Source organism: Lutra lutra, chromosome 11 (genome assembly GCF_902655055.1).
Source record: "Lutra lutra chromosome 11, mLutLut1.2, whole genome shotgun sequence".
Lineage (NCBI taxonomy): Eukaryota > Metazoa > Chordata > Mammalia > Carnivora > Mustelidae > Lutra > Lutra lutra.
Window position 1 is genome coordinate 37,078,202 of NC_062288.1, and position 20,672 is coordinate 37,098,873.

General features: G+C 38.7%; 1 protein-coding gene across 1 annotated transcript in view; it reads right to left on the reverse strand.

Annotated features, from left to right (window-relative positions):
- Positions 1–3,449: 3,449 nt before the first annotated feature.
- The window catches only part of HEPACAM2 (HEPACAM family member 2), a 61,833-nt gene continuing 44,610 nt past the window's right edge, over positions 3,450–20,672 (reverse strand). Inside the window, exon 10 of the mRNA XM_047694562.1 lies at positions 3,450–3,477. Coding sequence (XP_047550518.1) covers positions 3,465–3,477 — 13 coding nt within the window. The 3' untranslated portion in view covers positions 3,450–3,464. The remainder of the gene's footprint in view (positions 3,478–20,672) is intronic.

Here is a 20,672-nt window from a genome sequence, read left to right on the forward strand (position 1 = left end):
TCCTTCCTGTTCTTAACATTAGAAGACCAAGTGGCTTCTTCTGATATAGATGGGACATGCATTAAATACTGCTTGCCTTGGGGCGCCTGGGTGGCTCAGTTGGTTAGGTTTTGAGCCTTCGGCTCAGGTCATGATCTCAGGGTCCTGGGATGGAGCCCCACATTGGGCTCTCGCTCAGCAGGGAACCTGCTTCCCCCTCTCTCTGCCTGCCTCTTTGCCTACTTGTGATCTCTCCCTGTCAAATAAATAAATAAAATCTTAAAAAAAAACAACACCTAAATACTGCTTGCCTTGACTTAGTTTAAAATGAAAATCTGATAGTTGGCTTTCCCTCTGTAACTTCCTTCAGTGATGACAGTAGAAAATGGTTTTACCATACCCAATTTATGGCTGGAAGATGGGAAGAGAAGAGAAGCAATAGGAAGCATTTGTGTATCACAAAATCCTAACCCTTACTACCTTGCCACTTACAATAAAACTCCTTTAGATTTAAAGAACATAGGAATTGAGTCTACCCATTAAAACTGCTTTACACTAGTTTAAACAAGTACCCACTGCTTCAGAGATCATCCAGAGTCACATTAAATACACACACATCCTTCAGCTGGGTCTTCTTGTTTCTATATAAATAAAGATCTTACTGACAATGTTCTGGGAGCAGCTTGGTATTAGAGATATAAGTTAAAATTCTGGGTACCCAATTCTAGAACTTTCAAGAACACTGCCTTATATTTTCCTGTCTGCAGATAGGGTAGTTTACAGGTCTGCCTCACTGCAATGGAAACATTGCCTGAATACATATAAATATGTGTATAGATGTTTATATATTAAAAGAAATATAATTATATGCATATATGTATATGCATTATATACATAGCAAGAGAGATATACTCCCTTTGATTATAGTTTGTTGATTCTGCTTAAAAGATTTCCACTTTTTCTCATTTCCTTCTGAAAAGTGAAAACCACCTGAGCACTGAACAAATTTAACAGTTGATTAAACAGTTCTACAACTGTTTAATTCCAGAAAGCTTAGGGGTCTTACTTAGGGACATTGCAAATTCATGAAGCCTCTCATACAATTTCACAGGACAGTCTTTGCTGGATTGGCTGAGAGAGATACAGACATTTACTCACCAGTTGGATGGGTGACCTAACTTCCCTGAGACTCAGTTTGTTCATCTATAAAGTAGGGATAATGTGACTCTGATGATTAAGGGAGTTATTCTGATTAAGGGATGATCATGATGATTAAGGGAGAAAAGTTCATAAAGTTATTCTGATGATTAAGGGAGAAAGTTATTCTGATGATTAAGGGAGGAAAAAAATATGTTATATATATTTGTCTTTTTAAAATCAAAATACAGTTGACACACAGTGTTATATTAGTTTCTTTCAGGTATATAACATAGTGATCTAACAACTCTGTAGGTTATGCTATGCTCACTGCAAGTGTAGCTACCCTCTGTCACCATACAACGCTTTTGCAGTATCACTTACTATATTCTTCACACTGTGCTTTTCATTCTGATGTCTTATTCATTCCATAACTGGAAGCTTATATCTCCTACTCCCCTTTACTTCTTGCCCATTTTCTTCCCACAAAGTTTCCACTTGGTCATTTGTTTTGGTTTTTAGATTCCACATATAAGTGAAATCATATTTGAGTTATTTCACTAAGCCAATAACCTGTAGGTCCATCCATTTTGTTGCAAATGGCAAGATCTCATTCTTTTTTCACTGAGTAATATGCAAATGTACATATATGTACACACAGAGACACACACATGCCCCATGTCTTCTTTATCCATTCATCCATGGATGGACACTTGATCCATTCATCTATGGGTTGCTTCCATATCTTTGCTATTATAAATAATGCTGCAATAAACATAGGGGAGCATATATCTTTTTGAATTAGTGTTTTCATTTTCTTTGGGTAAATACCCAGTAGTGGAATTACTGGATTGTATGGCATTTCTATTTTTAATTTTTGAGGAATCACCTACTGATTTCCACAGTGGCTACACCAATTTACACTCATACCAATGGGCATGAGGGTTTCTTTTGCTTCACATACTCTCCAACACTTGTTATTTCTCATCTCTCTGATACTAGCCTTCCTGACAGGTGTAAGGTGATATCTCATGGTGGTTTTGCTTTGAATTTTGGGGGAAAATATATTTTAAGTAGCTAGCAGAAGTTGGCAGTTATTGCAACAATAAATTAATTAAGTGAATCTATGAAAGACCTCTTCCTCAGGTTAATCTTGTGGATCCCAATTCAGTGTTTCAATTCAATTTCAGATCAATTTAGTTCAATTCACTTCAATGGCATAAACATTTAGCCATAAGAAGCAAGACCCCAGTTATTTTCTATCTCTATATATCTATATTTCTATTATATCTATGTAGAAATATAAATATTTATATCTATATATTATATCTATATTTATATAGTGAATATTTTATATTCATTAGCCCTCTGACTAACCTTGCAGTTGTCTTGGTAGCCAACAGCCCATCCTCTCTTGGTGACAGAAGCATCTTTACTCCGGGTTTCACCCTTCTTCCTTCTTCTATAGTCCAGTAGGAGAAATGGCCAGGCCATTAAAGCCAAATATCTATATATTCTGATGAAGAAAGAAAATTCTGGGTTTCAGCAATGAAATTTTGTTTTGCATATCTTATTGCTGTGCTCTGAATCTTGATGTCCTTCTGTCGTGAGCACAGTTCCTCTCAGGTGGCCAGAATGACATAGTTAATTCAGAATCCTCCATTTGGGGAGCCCTGCATGCCCAGAGGCAGCAGATGACACAAATATCCCCTATTCACACTTTCTGATTTCTACCTTTATGGGATCCAGTTTGGGAGCAGGGAGAAAAGAATTAAAGGCAGGAATGAAAACAAGGAGAAATGAAATCGGGGTGGGGGGGTGGTTGCAGGGAGGAAACCAGGAGGAAAGGGACAAAGAAAATGGAGAAAAAGAAAGGAAGGTAAGTGAAAAGGACATAACAACGTTGAACAAATGGAATTCCAGTCAAATAAATGATTTAGAGTGTTAGATTCTCCTTGTGTTTTTATTTTTGTTATTGTAAACATATATATATAAAGCAGTACAAATTTATGTAAAATAAAAAAGAAAAAAATGTAAGCCTCTCCACCCACTACTCTTTTCTTCTTTCCAATGGTTACTAACCATTCATAGTTTAGTATATTTCCTACTGAGTATTCTCTTCACATAAAGAAATAAAATTTTTTATTCACATAAAGAACCATAGCATAAAACTAACCAGTGAAATATTGTTTTTCGGCTAATAATATGTACAGGACTTTCCCCCATGCATTACGTATAGATTTATCTCTTGCCTTTTAATAGCCACAGAGTACCCAAACTCTATTTGGCCAGGATTTACTTGGTCACATACTTGACAAGTGCTTAGGCTGGTTTCTTGTTCTCTTCCTTTAAGCAGATAATCTAAAAAGGAAAAAAAATCCAAAAATGTTCTAAAAACATTTGAACATTTTAATGACATAGTAAGTTTTTGGCAACACTATAGTGTGTATGATTACTTATCAGTGCCTCCACTAAGTAGTGGGCATAAAAATGATAAAGGTACAAGTGAGGTGACATGCTGAGTTCTCAAATGTGAAAACAAACCTTTTATGTCTAGTTCCTGCTTCAGTTATTTAAGCAAAGGCAGCAGTTTGGTTAAGATTTGGATCTGGGGGCGCCTGGGTGGCTCAGTGGATTAAAGCCTCTGCCTTCGGCTCAGGTCATGATCTTAGGGTCCTGGGATCGAGCCCTGCATCAGGCTCTCCACTCAGCGGGGAGCCTGCTTCCCTTCCTCTCTCTCTCTACCTGCCTCTCTGCCTACTTGTGATCTCTGTCAAATAAATAACATCTTAAAAAAAAAAAAAGATTTGGATCTGATAGTATCTGTCTGCTAAGAAGATATAGATGTTTTTAGTAAGTTAGTAAAATCATAGGCTATAGAATTTAAAGAAATTAAAGAGCTTGTTTGGTCCTACCCTATCACATTAGAGATTAGACAACTGTGACTAGGCACAAAAAAACAAAACAAAACAGTGTTTGGTTTTGCCTGGACATATCCAATAGTATTTTGCTAATAACATTTCTAGGTTTCATTTATTTATTTAAAATAAATTTCATCCATTGTCTTGCAAGGGTAAGTAGACCTATGACAAGGGCTCCAACCAAGTTCTGTGGGGTAGCACTATGGGCCTACATAATAGTCTTGGGTGTTTACTGGGGCAGCTGCACAGCAAAGGTAATATTGGCACTGATAATCTTAAAAAATAAACAGTAATTTTCTAGAAGGACAAGGAATATATCATGGAGATTTTCCATGTACAGTCATGATATATCTTATCATGGGACATTTATTGAGAGATTTTTGAGAGTAGACAGCTTAAAACAATGCAGTTTTAAGTGACTATCGTTATCTATCAACATCCAATTATGACTATTTGGCAGGTTAGTCTCTACTACTGAGGGCCTGAAGCTAAGAATCAGAACTCCAGTTGCTAAATTTCTTAAAATGAAAAATCATAAGTTAAAAAATTAAATTAAAAAAATATTAAGTTATATGTTAATTAGACTAATAAAATTTCACTAAAATAGAACTGAGAAAATCTGGTTTTAGGTGGTGGTCACTATAAATCCAGGAACCTCCTTCACTAGGGACAAAAATATATAGGATCACCCTCTTTCTTAGATATTTATGGATACACAATGATAAAACTTGTGTCTAATTTCTTTCTCTCACTGCCTTTTTTTTTTTTTTAAGATTTTATTTATTTATTTGACAGACAGAGATCACAAGTAGGCAGTGAGCAGGCAGATAGAGGAAGGGAAGCAGGCTCCCTGCTGATCAGAGAGCCCAATGCGGGGCTCAATCCCAGGACCCTGGGATCATGACCTGAGCCGAAGGCAGAGGCTTTAACCCACTGAGCCACCCAGGCGCTCCTCTCACTGCCTTTTTAAAGTGTGCCTAGATTAACCTTAATGTTTCTTTCCGAGGCACCTGGGTGGCTCAGCCAGTTAAGTGTCTGCCTTCAGTTTAAATCATAATCCCAGAGTCCTGGGATTGAGCCCTGCATCAGGCTCCCTGCTCAGGAAGGCGTTTGCTTCTCTCCCTCTGCCCCTGCTCCCTTGGCTTATGCTCTCTCTCTCTCTCTCTCTCTCTCAAATAAATAAATAAAATATTTTTTTCAGAAAACTTTCTTTGTGGAGCAAGATGGTGGAGGGTAGGAGGCTCACGGAAAGTGTTACTTTTAGTCAGGAATACAGCCAGAAAGGTGACTTTGCAAAGAGGAGGCCAGGGTGGGAAGCAAGATGACTGAGGAGTAGGAGACTGAAATATCAGGTCCCAGGAGTTCAGCTAGTAGTTATCAAACCATTCTGAACACCTACAAACTCAACAAGAGATAGAAGAGAAAAAGAGCAGCAATTCTAGGAACAGAAAATCAACCACTTTCTGGAAGGTAGGATGTGCAGAGAAGTGAATCCGAGGTGATATACAGGAATACAGATGGGGTGAGGGGGCTCCTGGCAAGTGAGGGAGCAGCCAAGCACAAAATCAGAACTTTTAGAAGTCTGCTCCACTGAGGAACTTTGCTCCAGAGGCTAAGTGGGGTTGAAGCCCTCGCAGGGACAGTGTGGTCTCAGGACCCATGGGGTCACAAAAAGACCAGGGGTGTCTGAGTGTGGCAGACCTCCCAGGTATCAGAGCCAGGAAACTGCCTGCAGAGATGGAGCCAAGAAGTGGGCTCTTAGCTCAGGATTACCTTAAACCGTGATCCAAAGCACAGTCGGGCCACTGTCCTTCGAGCAGGGACCCCACAAGTGGCAGATCCAGAAAGACCCCCTCTTTCCTTCTCTGGGAGGAGTGGCATGGGAGTGTGCTGCAGGAGCCTTCTGGGTTTGGAGACTCCAAATGGGGCTGTGCACCAGAGATAGAAATGCTCAGTCACAGGCTGGGTGAGCTCCAAGTGTAGCTGGAGACCAGGGAGACAAGAGGGATTGACTGATTTTCTCTAAGGGTGCATGGAGGAGTGGGGCCCTGAACTCTCGGCTCCTATGGGGCCAGAGATTGGGAGGCCGCCATTTTCATTCCCATCCTCTAATGCTCTATGGAAAGCGTTCAGGTAACAAAAGCTCCTGAGAGCAAACCCGAGCAGATTACTTAGCTTGGCCCCTGGCAAGGGTGGTGCAATTCCACCTTGGGCAAAGACATTGGAGAAGCACCACAACAGGCCCCTCCCCCAGTAGATCAGCAAGGACATCCAGCCAAGACCAAGTTCACAGATCAATAAGAACTGCAGAACTCCAGAGCTAGAGGAAAGCAACACATAGAATTCATGGTTTTTTGGGGCATGTGGCTCAGTTGTTAAGCATCTGCCTTAGGCTTAGTTCATGATCCCAGGGTCCTGGGATTGAGCACCACATTGGTTTCCACACTCAGCGGGAAGCCTGCTTCTCCCTCCCCCAACTCCCACTGCTTGTGTTCCCTCTCTCACTGTGCCTCTCTCTGTCAAATAAATAACTAAAATCTTAAAAAAAAAAAAATTCATGGCTTTTTCCCCATGATTCTTTAGTCTTCCAAAATTAAATCTTTAAAATTTTTTTCTTATTCTATTTTTAAAAAATTTCCTCTAACCTATTTTAACATAACAATTTTTTCTTATCAATACCTTTTTAAAAATCTTTTTAAAAATTTTCATTGTTATAGCAGCGCCTGGGTGGCTCAGTGGGTTAAGCCTCTACCTTTGGCTTAGGTCATGGTCTCAGAGTCCTGGGGTTGAGCTCCACATCAGGCTCTCTGCTTGGTGGGGAGCCTGCTTCCTCCTCTCCCTCTGCCTATCTCTCTCCCTACTTGTGATCTCTAGCTGTCAAATAAATAAATAAATAATCATTAAAAAGTTCTCATTGTTATATTCATATTTTATCTCTTCATTGTATTTAATTTTTGTATACATATAGGGTTTTTTTTTTCCTTTAAAATTTTGGAATACAATTTCTTCTAATAGATCAAAATATACCCTAAATCTAGTGCATGGGCTTATTCTAGTCTCCAGCCTGATCACATTCTTTCCTCTTTTTTTCTCTTTTTTTTTTCCACCAACTTCTTATCAATTCCTTCTTTAGAATCTTTTTAAACTTTCATCTTTACAATCATATTCCATCCCTTCATCATGTTTACCCATATATATATATTTTTTCTTTAAAATATTAGGAGGTAGTTTTTTCTAAAAGACCAAAATACACCCAAAATCAAGTGTGTGGCTCAGTTCTATTCACAGTCTAATATATATATATATATATATATATATATATATATATATATATCCCCTCCTTTCCCCCCCCTTTTCTTTTCCCCCTGGTTTTGGTCTCTTCTGATTTGGTTAGTGTATATATTCTGGGGTCATTGCTACCCATTTAATATTTTGTTCTCTCATTCATCTATTCTCATCTGGATAAATGACAAGATGGAAAAACTCACCACACAAGAAAAAGAACAAGAGGCAGTACCAATGGCTAGGGACCTAATCAATATGGACATTAGTAATATGTCAGAACTAGAGTTCAGAATGATGATTATCAAGGTGCTAGCTGGGCTCAAAAAAAAGCATGGAAGATACCAGAGAATCCCTTTCTGGAGAAATAAAAGACTAAAATCAAACCTAGTTGAAATTTTAAAAGCTATTAATGAGGTGTAATAAAAAATGGAGGCTCTTACTGCTAGGATAAATGAGGCAGAAGAGAGAATTAATGATATAGAAGACCAAATGATGGAGAATAAAGAAGTTGAGCAAAAGAGTGACAAACAACTATTGGACCACGAGGGGAGAATTTGAGAGATAAGTGATACCATAAGATGAAAAAATATTGGAATAATTGGGACCCCAGAAGAAGAAAGAAAGAGAGAGGCAGAAGGTATATTGGAGCATATTACAGAGAAATTCCCTAATTTGGCAAAGGGAACAAGCATCAAAATCCAGAAGGCACTCAGAACCCCACTCAAAATCAATAAAAATAGGTCCACACCCTGTCATTTAATAGTAAAACTTACAAGTCTCAGTGGCAAAGAGAAAATCCTGAAAGCGTCTCAGGACAAGAGGTCTGTAACATCCAACAATAGAAATATTAGATTGGCAGCAGACCTATCCACAGAGACCTGGCAGGCCAGAAAGGACTGGCATGATATATTCAGAGCACTAAATGAGAAAAATATACAGTTAAGAATATTATATCCAGCTAGGCTGTCATTGAAAATAGAAGGAGAGATAGAAAGCTTCTAGGACAAACAAAAACTAAAAGAATTTGCAAACACCAAACCAGCCCTACAGGAAATATTGAAAGGGGTCCTCTAAGCAAAGAGAGAGCCTAAAAGTAACAGACCAGAAAGGAATAGAGACAATATACAGTAGCAGTCACCTTACAGGCAATACAATGGCTGTAATACTAATACTAATACTAATACTAAATTCATGTCTTTCAATAGCTATCCTGAATGTAAATGGGCTAAATGCCCCAATCAAAAGACACAGGGTATCAGAATGAATTAAAAACAAAACAAAACAAAAAAAACAAGAACCATTGATATGCTGTCTACAAGAAACTCATTTTAGACCCAAAGACACCTCCCTATTTAAAGTTGAGGGGGTGGAAAAAAATTTACCATGCTAATGGACATCAAAAGAAAGTGGGGGTGGCAATCCTTATATCAGATAAATTAGATTTTAAACCAAAGACTATAATGAGAGATGAGGAAGGACACTATATCATATTTAAGGGTCTGTACAACAAGAAGACCTAACAATTTTAAATATCTATGCACCTAACACGGGAGCAGCCAATTATACAAACCAATTAATAACAAAATAAAAGAAACACATCAACAATAATACAATAATAGTAGGGGACTTTAACACCCCCTCAAAGAAATGGACAGATCATCTAAGCAAAAGATCAACAAGGAAATAAAGGCCTTAAATGACACATTGGACCAGACGGACATCACAGATATATTTAGAACATTCCACCCCAAAACAACAGAATACACATTCTTCTCTAGTGCACATGGAACATTCTCCAGAGTAGATCACATCCTGGGTCACAAATCAGGTCTCAACCTGCATATTTTCAGAGCACAATTCTTTGAAACTAGAACTTGATCACAAGAGGAAAGTTGGAAAGAACTCAAATACATGAAGGCTAACGAGCATCCTCCTAAACAATGAATGGGTCAAACAGGAAATTAAAGAATTAAAGAAGAATTTAAAAAAATTCATGGAAACGAAAGAAAATGAAAACACAATTGTTCAAAATCTTTGGGACACAGCAAAGGTGGTCCTGAGAGGAAAGTATATAGTAATACAAGCCTTTCTCAAGAAACAAGAAAGGTCTCAAGTAAAAAAAAGTTTCTTCCCAAGTTCTTTTGCTTACCCTTCCTTGGTTTCTCTTTGATTTCCTAAAGTTGGTCTTTCCAAGGGTGTTTCCCTCCTTGTTTGCTCTTGATCTCATCCTCTTGCATCCATTTCCACTTGTTCATTTCCATAAAAAACTTCAATTTTATTTGGTTGTCTACTCTTCCTCCACCCAGCTATGTTCTTCTGGGAGTGTTGACTCCATCTCCAGGGGGTTAAATTCTGCATACTGTACCAATCTAATCTCGTACCTCTTGCCAGTAATTCCTTTAGGAGAGGACGTTTCACATAGCCAAGGAAAAACTACTGAAATTCTGGTGGAGGCTGCTGGGAAAAGTTTCTTTATGCATAAGAAAACGACCTAGGAAAAGGTGGTTTTTTTCCCATGTTCTGGATTTTGTGATGTCTAGATATAATTTCTGTAACTGCTGCAGCCATCTGTAACCATGAGAGCAGAGTGGAGAAATGGAAGAGAACTTGGGTTCTTGATGATACTGTTGAGTCATTAAATAAACCAATCCTGGAATCTACCTTGCATTTGAACTTCCCGTCATTTGGGATAATAAATTATTCTAAGTCAGTCTTAGTCAGAGTTTTCTGTTATTTGCTGCCAAAGGCATTGTAAGTATATAAAAATGATTCAAATTTTATTTCTTAAACCCAGGCCTCTCCTCAAAGTTCTCATGATGGATATGCAACTGTTTATCAGGCATTTCTATTTGGAATCCTACACTAGTCCTGACAAGTGATATGTGAGCCATAAACTATTTTATAATAAGGATAAAATTTTGTAGTTACAGTCAGACCCTGATAACTTTTTTTTTTAAACAAAATAATTTGATAGGATCTCAGTGAACTTCAGGAAAAATAGCTCCCAAAGTTCTCAAGTGCCCTGAGAATCAGTCTCAGAGGAACTTGGTTATTGGAAACACAGTAATTTATTTGCCTCCTATAAATGGAGTCTTCATTAAATATACAGAGGACAGGTAATCTAATTCAGTACAGTTCAAAAAACGTTTATTGTCTGTGTTCTAAAGTACTTATGCTGGGATGGATGCCATATGGGACACTCAGAAAAGCATGCTATCATGGGGGTCTCTGAAGTCCCCACTTCCTGGGACAACTGCTTTATGTAGAATTGAAGGGACTACTCTGAAGCCTCAGAAACCTTCTCTCATTAACCCAAGGTGGAATTCTGCTGCAGGGAAGAAGCAATCTGCCAGTTCCTGCCCTATTGTATGACAAGCAATTGAGCTGTCATGTTCCCTAGGAGGATATTCAAGTGAGAAGGTTCTCAGGCACAAAAAACAAATAACCTGTTTGCTGGAGGCCCAATGGTATTTGAAATTAATGAAGCTTCTAAAGTAGGGCTGACAGAAGAAAAATTGGTGTGAACTCTACTCCAGCGTGCCTTGTCCAGAGAAATCAATTGGTACATTGGAATAGACCTTGGACTTGGAGCCAGAAGTGCAGTTTGGAGATCAGCTCTGTCACTCATTGGTTTGATGATTTTCGGAGTCTTTTCACTTTCTGAGTCTCTATTCGTCTATAAAATGGGCATGCTTCCTCTAGCCCCAAGGTTCTTGTGAAGATCAAAGTCATTAATGGTATGAAAATGTTTATAAACCACAAGGTTAACATGATAATACCAATAAACACTAGCTCAGAGATGAGAAGGAAGGAGAATAACAGTGTTAAATCCAGGTGCTATGTATGATTTCCACAACTGCTTATGAGAAAGAAACCTTTGCTTTCTTACTGCCTCATGAAACTAAAGCATTCATGTATATTGAAACATGAACTTTAGAGGAATATATAAGGACATAAAAATTCATAGGGAGGGGGGAGGAGTCAAGATGGCGGAGAAGTAGCAGGCTGAGACTACTTCGGGTAGCGGGAGATCAGCTAAATAGCTTATCTAAAGATTGCAAACACCTACAAATCCAATGGGAGATTGAAGAGAAGAAGAACAGCAATTCTAGAAACAGAAAATCAACCACTATCTGAAAGGTAGGACTGGCGGAGAAGTGAATCCAAAGCGACGGGAAGATAGACCGCGGGGGGAGGAGCCGGCTCCCGGCGAGCGGCGGAGCAACGGAGCAAAATCAGGACTTTTAAAAGTCTGTTCCGCTGAGGGACATCGCTCCAGAGGCTTAACCGGGGTGAAGCCCACGCGGGGTCAGCGTGGCCTCAGGTCCCGCAGGGTCGCAGAAGGATTGGGGGTGTCTGAATGTCGCAGAGCTTACCGGTATTAGAACGGGGAAGCCAGCTACAGAGACAGAGCTGAGGAGTGACTCTCAGCTCGGGGTTACCTTGAACCGGTCGCAGGCTCGGTCAGCTCGGAGCGCGGCCGGAGGCCAGGGTGACGGGAGTCATTGGGCGCTGTTCTCTGAGGGCGCACTGAGGAGTGGGGCCCTGGGCTCTTGGCTCCTCTGGGCTGGAGACCGGGAGGCCGCCATCTTCATTCCCGTCCTCCGGAACTCTACGGAAAGCGCTCAGGGAACAAAAGCTCCCGAAAGCAAACCCGAGCGGATTACTCAGCGCGGCCTGGGTAAGGGCGGTGCAACTCCGCCTGGGGCAAAGACGCTTGAGAATCACTACAACAGGCCCCTCCCCCAGAAGATCAACGGGAAACCCAGCCAGGACCAAGTTCACCTACCAAGGAGTGCAGTTTCAATACCAAGGAGAGCGGCGGAATTCCGAGGAGAAGAAAGCAAAGCACGGAACTCATGGCTTTCTCCCCATGATTTTTTAGCCTTGCAGTTAATTTAATTTTTTTTTCTTTTTCAATTTTTTTTTCTTTTTCTCTTCTTCTGCTAAATTTTTTTAACTTTTACCGTTTTCTTTTTTAACGTTTTTTAAATAGTTTATCTAATATATATATATATTTTTTCCTCTTTTTATATTTTTTCTTTATCAGCTTTCTTTTTTTTAATAGTTTCTTTTTTTTTTTCTTTCTTTCTTTCTTTCTGAACCCCTTTTTATCCCCTTTCTCCCCCCTCACAATTCGGGATCTCTTCTGATTTGGCTAAAGCATATTTTCCTGGGGTTGTTGCCACCCTTTTAGTATTTTACTTGCTCCTTCATAAACTCTTATCTGGACAAAAAGACAAGGCGGAAAAATTCACAACAAAAAAAAGAACATGAGGCAGTACCAAAGGCTAGGGACCTAATCAATACAGACATTGGTAATATGTCAGATATAGAGTTCAGAATGACGATTCTCAAGGTTCTAGCCGGGCTTGAAAAAGGCATGGAAGATATTAAAGCAACCCTCTCGGGAGATATAAAAGCCCTTTCTGGAGAAATAAAAGAACTAAAATCTAACCAAGTTGAAATCAAAAAAGCTATTAATGAGGTGCAATCAAAAATGGAGGCTCTCACTGCTAGGATAAATGAGGCAGAAGAAAGAATTAGCAATATGGAAGACCAAATGACAGAGAATAAAGAAGCTGAGTAAAAGAGGGACAAACAGCTACTGGACCACGAGGGGAGAATTCGAGAGATAAGTGACACCATAAGACGAAACAACATTAGAATAATTGGGATTCCAGAAGAAGAGGAAACAGAGAGGGGAGCAGAAGGTATATTGGAGAGAATTATTGGAGAGAATTTCCCTAATATGGCAAAGGGAACAAGCATCAAAATTCAGGAGGTTCAGAGAACCCCCCTCAAAATCAATAAGAATAGGTCCACACCCCGTCACCTAATAGTAAAATTTACAAGTCTTAGTGACAAAGAAAAGATCCTGAAAGCAGCCCGGGAAAAGAAGTCTGTAACGTACAATGGTAAAAATATTAGATTGGCAGCAGACTTATCCACAGAGACCTGGCAGGCCAGAAAGAGCTGGCATGATATATTCAGAGTACTAAATGACAAAAACATGCAGCCAAGAATACTATATCCAGCTAGGCTATCATTGAAAATAGAAGGAGAGATTAAAAGGTTCCAGGACAAACAAAAACTGAAAGAATTTGCAAATACCAAACCAGCTCTACAGGAAATATTGAAAGGGGTCCTCTAAGCAAAGAGAGACCCTAAAAGTAGTAGATCAGAAAGAAACAGAGACAATATACAATAACAGTCACCTTACAGGCAATACAATGGCACTAAATTCATATCTTCAAATACTTACCCTGAATGTTAATGGGCTAAATGCCCCAATCAAAAGACACAGGGTATCAGAATGGATAAAAAAACAAAACCCATCTATATGTTGCCTACAAGAAACTCATCTTAAACCCGAAGACACCTCCAGGTTTAAAGTGAGGGGGTGGAAAAGAATTTAACATGCTAATGGACATCAGAAGAAAGCAGGAGTGGCAATCCTTATATCAGATCAATTAGATTTTAAGCCAAAGATTATAATAAGAGATGAGGAAGGACACTATATCATACTCAAAGGAACTGTCCAACAAGAAGATCTAACAATTTTAAATATCTATGCCCCTAACGTGGGAGCAGCCAACTATATAAACCAATTAATAACAAAATCAAAGAAACACATCGACAAGAATACAATAATAGTAGGGGATTTTAACACTCCCCTCACTGAAATGGACAGATCATCCAAGCAAAAGATCAACAAGGAAATCAAGGCCTTAAATGACACACTGGACCAGATGACCATCACAGATATATTCAGAACATTTCATCCCAAAGCAACAGAATACACATTCTTCTCTAGTGCACATGGAACATTCTCCAGAATAGATCACATTCTTGGTCCTAAATCAAGTCTCAACCGGTATCAAAAGATTGGGATCATTCCCTGCATATTTTCAGACCACAATGCTCTGAAGCTAGAACTCAATAACAAGAGGAAATTTGGAAAGAACCCAAATACATGGAGACTAAACAGCATCCTTCTAAAGAATGAATGGGTCAACCAGGAAATTAAAGAAGAATTGAAAAAATTTATGGAAACCAATGATAATGAAAACACAACGGTTCAGAATCTGTGGGACACAACAAAGGCAGTCCTGAGAGGAAAATATATAGCGGTACAAGCCTTTCTCAAGAAACAAGAAAGGTCTCAGGTACACAACCTAACCCTACAGCTAAAGGAGCTGGAGAAAGAACAAGAAAGAAACCCTAAACCCAGCAGGAGAAGAGAAATCATAAAGATCAGAGCAGAAATCAATGAAGTAGAAACCAAAAAAACAATAGAACAAATCAACGAAACTAGGAGCTGGTTCTTTGAAAGAATTAATAAGATTGATAAACCCCTGGCCAGACTTCTCAAAAAGAAAAGAGAAAGGACCCAAATAAATAAAATCATGAATGAAAGAGGAGAGATCACAACGAACACCAAAGAAATACAGACAATTATAAGAACATACTATGAGCAACTCTACGCCAACAAATTTGACAATCTGGAAGAAATGGATGCATTCCTAGAGACATATCAACTAACACAACTGAACCAGGAAGAAATAGAAAGCCTGAACAGACCCATAACCAGTAAGGAGATTGAAACAGTCATCAAAAATCTCCAAACAAACAAAAGCCCAGGGCCAGACGGCTTCCCGGGGGAATTCTACCAAACATTTAAAGAAGAACTAATTCCTATTCTCCTGAAACTGTTCCAAAAAATAGAAATAGAAGGAAAACTTCCAAACTCATTTTATGAGGCCAGCATCACCTTGATCCCAAAACCAGACAAGGATCCCAACAAAAAAGAGAACTACAGACCAATATCCTTGATGAACACAGATGCAAAAATTCTCGCCAAAATACTAGCCAATAGGATTCAAAGTACATTAAAAGGATTATTCACCACGACCAAGTGGGATTTATTCCAGGGCTGCAAGGTTGGTTCAACATCCGCAAATCAATCAATGTGATACAACACATTAATAAAAGAAAGAACAAGAACCATATGATACTCTCCATAGATGCTGAAAAAGCATTTGACAAAGTATAGCATCCCTTCCTGATCAAAACTCTTCAAAGTGTAGGGATAGAGGGCACATACCTCAATATTATCAAAGCCATCTATGAAAAACCCACCGCAAATATCATTCTCAATGGAGAAAAACTGAAAGCTTTTCCGCTAAGGTCAGGAACACGGCAGGGATGTCCGTTATCACCACTGCTATTCAACATAGTACTAGAAGTTCTAGCCTCAGCAATCAGACAGCAAAAGGAAATTAAAGACATCCAAATCGGCAAAGAAGTAGTCAAACTATCACTCTTTGCAGATGATATGATACTATATGTGGAAAACCCAAAAGACTCCACTCCAAAACTGCTAGAACTTGTACAGGAATTCAGTAAAGTGTCAGGATATAAAATCAATGCACAGAAATCAGTTGCATTTCTCTACACCAACAACAAGACAGAAGAAAGAGAAATTAAGGAGTCCGTCCCATTTACAATTGCACCCAAAACTATAAGATACCTAGGAATAAACCTAACCAAAGAGACTAAGAATCTATACTCAGAAAACTATAAAGTACTCATGAAAGAAATTGAGGAAGACACAAAGAAATGGAAAAATGTTCCATGCTCCTGGATTGGAAGAATAAATATTGTGAAAATGTCTATGCTACCTAAAGCAATCTACACATTTAATGCAATTCCTATCAAAGTACCATCCATTTTTTTCAAAGAAATGGAACAAATAATCCTAAAATTTATATGGAACCAGAAAAGACCTCGAATAGCCAAAGGAATATTGAAAAAGAAAGCCAAAGTTGGTGGCATCACAATTCCGGACTTCAAGCTCTATTACAAAGCTGTCATCATCAAGACAGCATGGTACTGGCACAAAAACAGACACATAGATCAATGGAACAGAATAGAGAGCCCAGAAATGGACCCTCAACTCTATGGTCAACTCATCTTCGACAAAGCAGGAAAGAATGTCCACTGGAAAAAAGACAGCCTCTTCAATAAATGGTGTTGGGAAAATTGGACAGCCACATGCAGAAAAATGAAACTGGATCATTTCCTTACACCACACACGAAAATAGACTCAAAATGGATGAAGGATCTCAATGTGAGAAAGGAATCCATCAAAATCCTTGAGGAGAACACAGGCAGCAACCTCTTTGACCTCAGCCGCAGCAACATCTTCCTAGGAACATCACCAAAGGCAAGGGAAGCGAGGGCAAAAATGAACTTTTGGGATTTTATCAAGATCAAAAGCTTTTGCACAGCAAAGGAAACAGTGAACAAAACCAAAAGACAACTGACAGAATGGGAGAAGATATTTGCAAATGACATATCAGATAAAGGGCTAGTGTCCAAAATCTATAAAGAACTTAGCAACCTCAACACCCAAAGAACAAATAATCCAATCAAGAAATGGGCAGAGGACATGAACAGACATTTCTGCAAAGGAGACATCCAGATGGCCAACAGACACATGAAAAAGTGCTCCATATCACTCGGCATCAGGGAAATACAAATCAAAACCACCATGAGATATCACCTCACACCAGTCAGAATGGCTAAAATTAACACGTCAGGAAATGACAGATGCTGGCGAGGATGCGGAGAAAGGGGAACCCTCCTACACTGTTGGTGGGAATGCAAGCTGGTGCAACCACTCTGGAAAACAGCATGGAGGTTCCTCAAAATGTTGAAAATAGAACTACCCTATGACCCTGCAATTGCACTGCTGGGTATTTACCCTAAAGATACAAACGTAGTGATCTGAAGGGGCACGTGCACCCGAATGTTTATAACAGCAATGTCTACAATAGCCAAACTATGGAAAGAACCTAGATGTCCATCTACAGACGAATGGATAAAGAAGATGTGGTATATATACACAATGGAATACTATGCAGCCATCAAAAGAAATGAAATCTTGCCATTTGCGACGACGTGGATGGAACTGGAGGGTATCATGCTTAGCGAAATAAGTCAATCGGAGAAAGACAACTATCATATGATCTCCCTGATATGAGGGAGAGGAGATGCAACATGGGGGGTTGAAGGGGTAGGAGAAGAGTAAATGAAACAAGATGGGATTGGGAGGGAGACAAACCATAAGTGACTCTTAATCTCACAAAACAAACTGAGGGTTGATGGGGGGAGGGGATTGGGAGAGGGGCGTGGGGTTATGGATATTGGGGAGGGTATGTGCTATGGTGAGTGCTGTGAAGTGTGTAAACCTGGCGATTCACAGACCTGTACCCCTGGGGATAAAAATATATGTTTATAAAGCTGTAAAAAAAAAAGAAAAGAAAAAAAGAAAGGATGAATACCCAAGTTTTGTAGCAACATGGACGGGACTGGAAGAGATTATGCTGAGTGAAATAAGTCAAGCAGAGAGAGTCAATTATCATATGGTTTCACTTATTTGTGGAGCATAACAAATAGCATGGAGGACAAGGGGAGATGGAGAGGAGAAGGGAGTTGAGAGAAATTGGAAGGGGAGGTGAACCATGAGAGACTATGGACTCTGAAAAACGATCTGAGAATTTTGAAGGGGTGGGGGGTGGGAGGTTGGGGGCACCAGGTGGTGGGTATTGTAGAGGGCACGGATTGCATGGAGCACTGGGTGTGGTGCAAAAATAATGAATACTGTTATGCTGAAAAAATAAAAAACTAAAACTAAAAAAAAAAATTCATAGGGATACACAGCAATATAGGAACAGAAAATAAAAACTTTCTAAAAATAAGTTAAATCTTTATAATACATAAAGTATTACCCATATTCCATGTTCTATGTTATCACCCAATTTTATTATTTTAACAAAACTTTGTAAGATGCTATGATCTCATAAAACTGAGTGAGCACATGGACTATCTTTGAGGATATGTATGCAGTTTGTTTTAACTGAAATTGTCTTATTAACATGGAAGTGCACAAATGTCAGAAAAACAAGGCAAACTGTTTTATTCACAAGTATATTTTATTTATTTTTGTTTAAAAGTCTATCAGTAGGATATATTCTTTATTGAACACTAGGAATACAACTCTATTCCAAGTTAGAAGGAATTAGTAGAAAGTTAGAAATTTTAACAACAGCTTAGCTAAGACTATGTTTAGTAATAAGGAAAGAACTTCAGGCTGGTTTTTAAAGATTAATTTGTTAATTAGGTAAACATCTGGATTTGGTTCATCACTTTCCTTGGAAACCTTGATTAATTTATGAGGTTTTCATCTCCATATACTAAAAAAGCAGTGAGTCACCTGGTGTTACATACCATTGACAGCAAAAGTTAGTTGGATTCTAGATCCTTTCACATTGCTCCCTTCAGCAATTCCTGTTGCTTTGAGTAGAACCATGCTCTAAGAGAGTCTGTATATTTGTGTGTGAGAGAATACAAAAATGAGAGGAGTTACAAGTGACTGAAAAGTGAGTTTGAGAAAATAAAAATATGTGTTTGTATTTCCTTTGGTTTGTGGTAAGGTACTCTGGAGGGATACACAAAATCAGCCAAACCAAAACTGAATACAAACAGTTGTCTTGGCACATCATTTTTATAAGATTTTGATTGTGAAGCATGTGAATGTATTGTTACTCATGCAAAGAAAGGCTGTGTAAGATGGTCCATGATTGAAAGTGTTCCAGGGTTGGGTCTTGGAAGGGGAACACAGAGACATAGCTGTAGCTTATGGGAGTTAATCTGCTCTCCAATAGATGCAAGGACCTTAGGGAGGGAGGGAATTCAGGATTGAGGAAGGAGGGGAGAGGCAGATGGAACTTCTGTGAGTGGTGGCTGGGAAAGCTGACCTGCTCTTTTCCAACCCTGTGAGGGGATTGCAACCTTTTTTGGGCTGACAGTTACAAATTGCATTCAGTTTAGAAGTCCCTCCTTAGACATCCACCTGTATATGCTGTGGGATCCTGGTGTAATAAAACAATACTTGGAGATGAAGGGGAATTCATCATACTGGTTATTAGCCTCATTTCTGCTTTCAATGTGCCTTTGTAAACTCTCATTGTTCCTTCATCCTGTTTTCTTTATCAACTTCATTTTGGGGGTATATTTTATCTTGTTACATTATGCATTTATATGAGCTCCCATAAATTCTTTCTGGAGCTAGAAGGTATATGAAAGAATAAATGCATAACTAATCTAGGAAAATGTTAACAGGTTATTTCCAAGAGGTGAGAATACAAGTGATTTTATTTTATTTTTCTAGCCTTATTGAGATATAACTGATGTACAACATTATGTAAGCTTAAGGTGTGATTATTTGGTACATGTACATATTGTGAAATAATTTACCTCAATAAGGTTAGTGAACACAACACGTCCCATGATTGCAATTTTCTTTTTTGCTGTTGTGAGAATGTTTAAGATCTACTTTCTAAAGGGGTTTTAATTATCTTTTGGTCAGCTGTATGCATTTCCAAGTATATATGTATGTATATATATTATATATTTAGTTGTAATGGACAATAATTCCTTTTCTGATTATATATATAAAATCTATAGATGATCTAATTAGATTATATAATCTATTACATATATATGTATATATACATGTATATGTATATACCAAGTAATATATATATGTGTGTGTGTGTGTGTGTGTGTGTGTGTGTGTATATATATATATATATATATATATGTAGATTAGATTAGATATATATATATATACACACACACACACACACACACATATATATATATCTGTATTATATCAAATGCAAAAGAAAATGTTTATGGTAGGATTGGTAGACTTCTCCAGCAGAAAAATACAGAAGGTGGTAGAGAAAGAAGACCAGAAAGGGGTTAAATTTGTCTTAACTTTCCTTTAATCATGTGCTTCTGTGAAAAAGATGGGAAGTACAGTTTAAATAAAGTGGTTCATTTGAAATAGTTTGAAAAAGAAATGCTCTTCTTTTGGTTTCTTTCTTATGTATTAAATAATAGGTCATGAGACATAGTTTAAAGTCAGTAAATACAGGTGTATATCTTTTTTTTTTTAAATAAAGATTTTATTCATTTATTTGACAGAGAGAGGTCATGAGTAGGCAGAGAGGCAGGCAGACAGAGAGTGGGGGGAAGCAGGATCCCTCCTGAACAGACAGCCCGATGCAGGGCTGGGACCGTGACCTGAGCCAAAGGCAGAGGCTTTAACCCACTGAGCCACCCAGGTGCCCCTATATCTTCTTTTATAATAGTTGGAGTGTTTGGGGTCGCCTGGGTGGCTCAGTGGGTTAAAGCATCTGCCTTCAGCTCAGGTCATGATCCTGGGGTCCTGGGATCAAGCCCCACACTGGGCTCTCTGCTCGGCAGGGAGCCTGC